This window comes from Cucurbita moschata, unplaced genomic scaffold (assembly GCF_002738365.1).
Source record: "Cucurbita moschata cultivar Rifu unplaced genomic scaffold, Cmos_1.0 Cmo_Scf00035, whole genome shotgun sequence".
Lineage (NCBI taxonomy): Eukaryota > Viridiplantae > Streptophyta > Magnoliopsida > Cucurbitales > Cucurbitaceae > Cucurbita > Cucurbita moschata.
The window spans coordinates 2,078,156-2,086,865 of NW_019268551.1; the positions used below are offsets into that span (position 1 = coordinate 2,078,156).

Genomic DNA, 8,710 nt, shown 5'->3' on the forward strand with positions numbered 1-8,710 from the left:
AAAAAAAAAAAAAAAAAAAAATGAATGTGCTTGAAACAGTGAGTAGTGTGTCCCTCCCCCCACAATTTCTTCATGAAATTTTAGGGCTGATTATAATAAGGTAAGTAATGGTTTGAGCAAAGGACATGAAGTAATGAGATGGATTAAACATTTTTTCTTTCTAAATTCTTGATCAATTTTTGTACAACGACGTGTCCCCTACACGACCAGATGTGTTCCATGTGTGTTCCAAATTGGACAAAATAAAAATAAACAAGAATGCTAAAAACACTATACAAAAGAGAGTGTCCATGTTTCTTAGCATATGTCCATTGAAACCTACCTGTCAGCTTCGTCCAATATTACCACTTTGTGTCGACCAGGAGGCAAGGTTACTTTCTTTTGAGCAAACATCTTGATTTTGTTCCTCACAACGTCGATTCCCCTAAACAAGAACACAGGTTAGAAAAACATACAGATCCAGTAACATTGGAAATGTTTGAAGCATAAAAAGCATAGAAGGTGCCACCTTTCATCTGATGCATTAAGCTCCAGAACACCATCCTTGTAATTTGGTCCCAAAAGCTCGTGAGCAAGAGCCAGAATACTGGTTGTCTTCCCAGTTCCAGGCGGACCCTAGAAAACAAATATATAGCAACAGAGTATCACCAATAGCAAGACAAAAGGAAAAACCTCATCCCACATGATTAGAACCTTTTGAATTTCACTTGCCCCCTACCAATTGTGAATGAATTTTTTAGTATATTTCACTGCAGTACACTAAAACCCCCCAAAAATAATAAAAAACAGGATAAAATTCGAGCCTTATTAGTTCCCAAATCCCCCGGTGCCCATGAAAACAGTTCAAAGAATGAAAAAAATGTTCAAGCTGCATGATTTCCTACTTCACATAACTAAGTTTAAAAATTAAGCAACCCTATGTCCCATAACTGAACTACGACATCAATGGCGGCAATGTAAATTGAACAGTGAAAATTCCGGGAGGAAAAAGCGATGGAGAAGTACAGATAATATGAAATTGGGCATGTTGCCGTCGCGAGCAATGACTTGGAGCCGAGAAACTGCTTCTTCGTTGCCTACAATGTCAGCGACCTTGCTGGGCCTGTACTTCTCCACCCATGGCATGTCGTAGCTGCTGCTGCTGCTTCCTGAAGAAGACGCCATGGATTTTCTTTGTCCTTGCACAGATGAATGTGGCTGTTCGAGGATGGGTAGAACAATTTGAAGGAGAAACTCGGCCCTTCCCACTTCGCGCCCTCGGCTTGGCTTGGCTTTTTCTTTTCAATATAAAAGGGCAAAACCCCTTTTTTTTTTTTTTTCTTATCATTAATGACAGCTTTGACCCTGCATTTTTTTTATTTTACCAAGAATACCCTCCCATTTTAAATTTTAATTTTTATTATAAAAAGTAAAAAGTAAAAAGTAAAAAATAACCCTTTTTACTTTAAATTTAAAATTTACTAGAATAAAATTTTGATAGAATGTTAAAATGAAAACGGGGACACGTAACCATGTGAGAGTCACTTGATATCTCACTTGAATATTGATATATCGTTTCAAGTCTCTATCTCGATCCAAATTTTATTAATTTTTTTTATTGAATTCTAAATCGGGTTGTTGGGTTGGTAAACCGAGCAACCCCAATAAAATTCACAGTCCAGATTAAGTTGGGTTCAGCCGTGGGTTATGCTTAAAAAAAGAATTCTACTCATCTGTATTACATTAATAACTAAAATCTCATAAAATTTAAATATCAGACATTCACAATTATAATACATCACTGACATTGACAACAAAAGTCAAATATTCTTAATATTCATAATAATCTTAAAAATATGATTGTAACTCAATTTTTGAGTTGGTCGGAATAACCCAATAAAAAAAAACTCAATCCAAACTAGAAAAAAAAAATCTAATCGAACTTAATTTTTATAGTTTGAATAAAGTAGTCAAGATTAGTTGAATTCTCGAGTCATAAAAATACCTCTATTAGTCTTTTTCATCTCCCCTTTATAATATTATTGGTATTAACGTATAATAATAATAATAATAATAATGATAAAAAATAAATAAATAAATCTTCGAAATATAAATATATAAATTTAATATATAATATCTAAATCAATTAAGTTACGTGTTGACGTTATTTTTATAAAATTCGTAAATACATATTTATTTTATGCTAAAGTTCTTTTTTCGTGTATCACATTAACGATGAGATGTTTATATTATATAATTATAGTATAATAAAATTTTATTTATTAGTTTTTAAGACATTTTTATTGGAATTCAACGGATTTATTTATTTTCCCTATATAAATGTTTTTAAAAATATATTTTATTTAAGACTAAAGGGCAGTGTTTGAAGAGGAGAGAGTCCATCGTTCAACAATAAAAAGCCAATTAACTTTCGTCTTAGATAGAGATGCTCATTTAACTTAAGGGACTATAAAATTCATATTTAAATGAAGAATGATGGAAGGAGTGGAGAGAGATTTCTCTGTGTTAGCTAAATGAGATGGAAGACGGAGATTATATTCTTTGTTCTTATCTCTATTTTAGTCTCAGTCCCTATCTCAAGTCTCGGTTTTTGCATCAATTCCCGCTTAGCTAAAGTATTATAATATTAACGATATTCGTTCGTAATTTTTTTTAAAAAAAAAAATTTAAAGATAATTTGGTTAATTTAGCATAAAAAAAAAATAAAGATTTTGAGGTGAATCTAAAAAGAAAAAAAAAACATGATGACGACACGTCGTGTGATAAATGAACAAGTTCCCCCCACCAGTAATTTTCAGTTTATGAACAGAGAAAACGACACGTGGTTTCGATCCAATCGGGCGTGTCCCACAGGTGGGGAGAAAAGACAAATAATTACAAAGAATCCGCGATCCCGGAGACACCATAACAGGTCGCGCCATTCCCCTTTCGCACCACGACGAAGGAATCTCAATTCCTCCCCCCTAGGCCTCTTCGTATCATCATCATCCCCTACTTTTCCCCGGAGCTCCGATAATCCTTCACCTCTCAATTGGATTTTCCCTCTTTCGTTGTTTCTTGCTCGGGATGAAGCAAGTCAATTCGCGGACTTAGGGTTTGATTCATTGTTTTCCGAATTTCTAATGGCATCTTCAAGGTCTCCGAATGGATCGTCTGACGATATCGTTGATACCTCCCCCTTGATGGGGAATTCGAATCGGTCGCTTGATGAAACGCATTCGGGTCGGCGATTTGTGCAGAGGCAAAGTCTGCGTCAGGCGGCGAGGTTTCTGAGGCAGGCGAGTAGTCGGAGGACGATGCGTGAGCCGTCTATGTTGGTCCGAGAGACAGCTGCGGAGCAATTGGAGGAGAGGCAGAGTGATTGGGCGTATTCGAAGCCGGTTGTCATCCTTGACATCGTCTGGAATTTCGCTTTTGTTGTTGTTGCTGCTACCGTTTTGGTTCTGAGCCGCAACGAGTCTCCTACAATGCCTTTGAGGTTGTGGATTGTGGGGTATGCGTTTCAATGCGTTCTCCATATGGTGTGTGTTATTGTGGAGTATCGTCGCCGCCAGCAGCGGCGCTATTCAGACTTCAATTCGATGGATGAGGGAAATTCTGCACGCGGGCTTTCCGGTTTGGGGTCGAGAGGGAACTCGAGTCATTATGTATCATTGGCGCACCTGGATGATAACGACACCAGGTTAGGTTATATATACGTTTTTACATTAAGATTTAAATATGATGTTGTCTTTTTCAGAAGTCTGTTTTATGATGTTTGACATGCAGTGATTTCGTAATTGTTCTGATAGGAATTATAAGGAACCCAAGTAGAATTTTTTTGTTTGATAGAGATGATATGTTTGGTTATATGCAGCATGTTTAGTAAAGGACATGGATTCTGAGTTTGCTTTTCAATGGGAAATGTTAGACTATTAGGATGATTACATCAGCTGAGCTTTTCTCCAGCTGCACAAATGCTTAGAAATTCGAAATGTTTGGTTAAGTTTACTATCTTGGACGTCAATATATATATATATCATAATTCTTACCTCCAGGCGTGATTGATAAGGAAGGATTGATACAACAGGAACCATTGTTCTCTTTACATACCTATTTTCAACTAAACCACCCTTGGCATCAAAGTCTCATCATGTAAAACATTCACGTAGTCTCTGGCGCAGTATGAAGGCAACTCATAAGAGCTATTATTGTTAGTCGTTTGTTTAGTTTATCATTAAATTATTAAACTGAATTTTTCAGTTTTGTTTTTTATCATGAAACAACTTCTGGTTAAATAATGAAAAAGAACGAGTGTTCAAGGGATACAAACTCCCATAGGGGGTGAAAAAGAAGGAAAAAAAGAAAATACAAAACTACAAATACACCCATAGAGAGATTTAACCATGAAAAGAAATATTGAAAGAACAAAAAAAGTTTTTCAATATCTTCGTCTGAAAGTCTTGGAGAGCTTGCAAACAATAGCTGAAGCTATGCAAAAGGCCTCCACCAATCACGTAACATTTAAACCTATTACATTCTTCTAAAGAAAATCATAAACCAACCTCCAACCTTGCCATCAAGAAAAACGTATGAAACAGCTGCTATGCTCATTGAAATTAAGGTTGCAACAAGGTGACAAACCAAAGAGCTCAGCCTCTAAGAAGACAAGGCAAGACCATGCCTAATTTTGAGTGTAAAGCTGAGAGATTTTGATATAAAGCAGAGAGAGAATCCTAGTTTCAGCTCTGAATGAGGTTTTTATCTGTGTTTGTTGTGGCTTCATTCACAACATACCAAATCTTAATAAGAACGATCTTGAAGGAGAGATTTCTCAATTACTGCCCCCACACTATTGAAACTATTAGTTGGCCTATTCTTTCAAAACCAAAAAACTGTCAATTAATTAATGAGAAGATTCATCCCCAACCCTTCGATAACCTTTCCACTGGATTTTCTATAAATCGAGCCAACCTGTTAGAGAATTCCCCAAGAACTCTAGAATTACTTGAGATTAATTTCATTGGAAGGGTAACAATTGGGAGCATCAAACATTTATCCGAGGTGATGAAGATGGGATTGCATGCATCTTAAGATCGCAAGCCTCAATAAGAAAAGCTAACTTACTAGAAATCGACCAAGTGGACACTATAGGGGAAACTTCTTTGAACTAATTAGCAATTGAATTTAATGATGGGCCAACAACACTATCTGAAAAAAAAAAAAAAAGAAGAGAAAATGAAGCTTCAAAGTTATCATCCATGCAATGATCAACCTCATTTCTTCCCAGTACCTGTAAATTCAACAGAGGCTCTTTGACTCCAAAATATTGATGCTAGCAACTTATTCCCCATCAGAATCATGAATCGATGAGGAAGAAGGTGAAAGCTCATTACAATTAGAAGAAATTAGACAAAAAAGAGGAAAAACAAGGGGAAGTTTTAGAGATTGTGGAATGAAAGGAGATTGAGAGGGTATTAATCAAGTAGTTGATTGTTATTGGAGTTGTATTTCATTGTATCACCTTGTATGAAAGAAGGTGTGAGAAGTAGTTTTTCCTCAGCTTATATGTATGGCTGCTCTGTACACAATTTAATAATGATAAAGTGCTGAAAGGTTCTCTCCTGCATTTTTCTGGTTTCTTTACTATCATTTTGACTGAGCTCAACACAGTCGAGGGAATATTCCGAATCCAATTGCATTAATCAACTCTATTCATCTATGAATACAAGCATAGCTTAGTAGATAAGATATCATATGACTCTACTTTAGGTGATTTGGTCCTCCATCCTTGCAATTATTGAACTTCAAAAATTAAGTAATAACTCTACTTAAGAGCCACGTACACTTGAAAAAGCATAAGAACAGACTTTTGGAACAATATGTTGTAGGATGTCACTCTTGCAAATGGTTTGGAGTGGATAGATTGATTCAACTAGATTTTATCAACCTCAGTCAATTTTTTTTGCAATTCCCCAAGTTAGGTAGTTGTTATCTGTAATGATTATGGGAGTTTGTTTATGTTTGTTCTTTTTAGTTCTCTTTCAAAGTCGGGTTAGAGTTGTGAATCTTTTCTAGATTTTGGTTCTTTTGTATAATGTTGATACTCTTTTGTAATTTCCATTTTATCAATGAAAAATGTTTCGTTTTGTTCTTTAAATTTATAGAGATGTGGGGTGGACAAATTTTGTGCTGGTTTTTTCTTTTTATCTTTCGATGAAACTTTTCTAGTAAACAATGGCAACCCCACACTGTGTAAAGAAATCTGGAAAAGCAAAATTCCAAAGGTCCCCTTTAATAACTATTTGCTTTTTTCTTTTTTTGTTTTGGTTTTTGAAAATTATTGCTTGTTTTCTCCCAATTTCTTTACCATGCCTTGCATCTTTCTTAAGGAATCATTTGAACTCTTAACCAAATTCCAAAAACAAAAACAAGTTTCTAAAAACTTTTTTTATTTTTTTATTTTTATTATTATTTATTCTGATTTCCACCGGGTGGAAGCTCAAATGATTAGAAGGGAAGTCTTCCACTTTACTACGATTGACTTTATAAGAGAAGGAAGCTCCACTCTACTGGGATTTAGAGATATCTAGATACAGGCCTGCTCTCAATAAGAAAATGCCAAGAATATCCCATCACATCTATAGCTGATCAGTATTCGGGCAAAAAAATGAGTACATCATTTTGCATATTGTAGGTGACAGATTTCCACGAAATTTCTCCCACTTTAAAACCCTTTAGGATATTCCTTCCACAAGAGAAATGAATTGTACGGCTGAGGGAGTCTCCAATAATAGTGGAAGGGGAATGGCATAGGGGATCGTTGGGAGCTTGCCCAGTTGTGTTCTATCAGTTTGGCACACATGGAGGAGATAGCTGGAGATTTAGAAAGAAAATTACGTGGTTGCCTTGAGGATAGAAATAAAGGAGGCAAACGAAATCATCTTGTTAATCAAGGAGATCGACTTACTGCTTTTAAGGGGAGGATTAGTAGTTGGAAACTCATGGGAGAAAGATTATTGAACGTTGAAAAAATGGATATGGAAGTCCATTTTATTGTTGAGAATACAAAATAAAGGATAATTTCAAAATGAGAATATTTATAGAGAACACCTAAAGAGAGGCATTGGAACGTATCCCACCCCAAACTTTTCTTAGAACCTCTTAACATCCCTAAATACTCCTATTATTTTCAGTCCATAAATTCCATAGAACTTCAGGAAAAAAGGCAGTCTTCCAAAGAACTTGATCCCTTATCACCTAATGGACTAATGAGCACTAAGTATGTAGAAACAGGCTACTTCTTTTTCTTTATCATCATCATTACTATTTTCGTCGAGTAGTCAATTACATTCTCATTGTCCAGCATGCCTCTTTCGAATCTTGCCTTACAGACATTTATAAATCTACTTCCAACACAAAAACTTCTTAGCTTATGCTTGCGAGCTCGCGGAATAATGTTAGATTATAAAGCTGACTATAATCTGGTTTGATATTAGTAGAATTTTTCACGTAACAATAGAATTTCTGTAATTGAGCATGCGTCTCTTTTGTTCTTGTATTTGTTTTTTTTGCATGATCTTCTATTTCATTTCATCTATCTCAATGAAAGTATGTTTTGTAAAAAAAGAAAAAAAAAAAAAAGATTATAAAGCTGATTCATTAGCTGATCCTTCCAATTTTCTTTATATCTCCTATATTCATTTTTTCTGACACGACAGTGTAGCAAAGCACCTGGAATCTGCAAATACTATGTTTTCCTTCATCTGGTGGATCATTGGATTCTACTGGGTATCTGCAGGAGGCCAATCTTTAGCACACGTCTCCCCTCTGCTTTACTGGTTTGTGATTATTCCTTTCTTGTACCGGATTTTGAAGTTGATGATTACGTTTTCATAGATTCTAACATCTATTAATGTGGTTTGAACTGCAGGTTATGCATCATATTCTTGGGTTTTGATGTCTTCTTTGTGGTCTTCTGTGTTGCTTTGGCATGTATCATTGGAATCGCTGTTTGCTGTTGTCTTCCCTGTATCATTGCACTTTTATATGCTGTAGCAGACCAGGTATTTTATGGTGTCACTGAAGATATTTTTATGTTTTCATTAAAGGGCAAATATTTTTGTGACTGTTATCTTGTTGTCTCCATTTTTGTTTTTTTTGACATTTCCACATAACAATAAGATTCTGTATGATTTTTTTCTGCTTTTCCCATTATAAACTATAGAAGTAAAAGTAAGAAAGGGAAGGAGACGGGAGCTGTCTCCTTTTATTGTGTCATTTTCATGTATAAGATTGATCGACTACCATTAGAAATGTGTATCAGAGAAAGCGCATGAGGAAGGAGGGTGTAATTAGTTGGTTAAGAAGGGAACAACTATTTTGTAACTAGATTCTGGGGCTGACTCAAGGGGAGTGGGTCAGGGTACTAATAGGGCAGGACAGAGTTGAGTAAGGTGCGTTTTGGCTTAAGATTGGGTGTACTTGGGAGAGATGGAAAGCTCTAGAATTCTTCCCAATCAGCTCTTATCAAAGATTCTCTCATAAAATTCTTCTTCTATATATTTGCTTGACACCCTTCTTCTTTGTTGTAGTTTGTCTCGAGGTTATTGAAGCCTCGTTGAAGAATGTAGGATGCAAGGGGTGGGATCCCTTGTACTCGGTTATTACAAGAGAGAGAGAGAGAGAGAGAGAGAGAGAGAGAGAGAGAGAGAGAGAGAGAGGGGGGGGG

General features: G+C 35.7%; 2 protein-coding genes across 2 annotated transcripts in view; one reads left to right on the forward strand and one right to left on the reverse strand.

The window, feature by feature from the left end:
* Window positions 1–1,271, reverse strand: part of LOC111431154 (replication factor C subunit 2) — a 7,602-nt gene extending 6,331 nt beyond the window's left edge. Inside the window, exons 1-3 of the mRNA XM_023067705.1 lie at window positions 1,006–1,271; window positions 509–615; window positions 323–424 (exon numbers count right to left, since the gene is read on the reverse strand). Of these exons, the coding sequence (XP_022923473.1) occupies window positions 323–424; window positions 509–615; window positions 1,006–1,164 (368 nt within the window). The 5' untranslated portion in view covers window positions 1,165–1,271. The remainder of the gene's footprint in view (window positions 1–322; window positions 425–508; window positions 616–1,005) is intronic.
* Window positions 1,272–2,888: 1,617 nt separating this feature from the next.
* LOC111431108 (E3 ubiquitin-protein ligase At1g12760-like) overlaps window positions 2,889–8,710 on the forward strand; it is a 7,378-nt gene continuing 1,556 nt past the window's right edge. Inside the window, exons 1-3 of the mRNA XM_023067630.1 lie at window positions 2,889–3,682; window positions 7,701–7,820; window positions 7,913–8,045. Of these exons, the coding sequence (XP_022923398.1) occupies window positions 3,123–3,682; window positions 7,701–7,820; window positions 7,913–8,045 (813 nt within the window). The 5' untranslated portion in view covers window positions 2,889–3,122. The remainder of the gene's footprint in view (window positions 3,683–7,700; window positions 7,821–7,912; window positions 8,046–8,710) is intronic.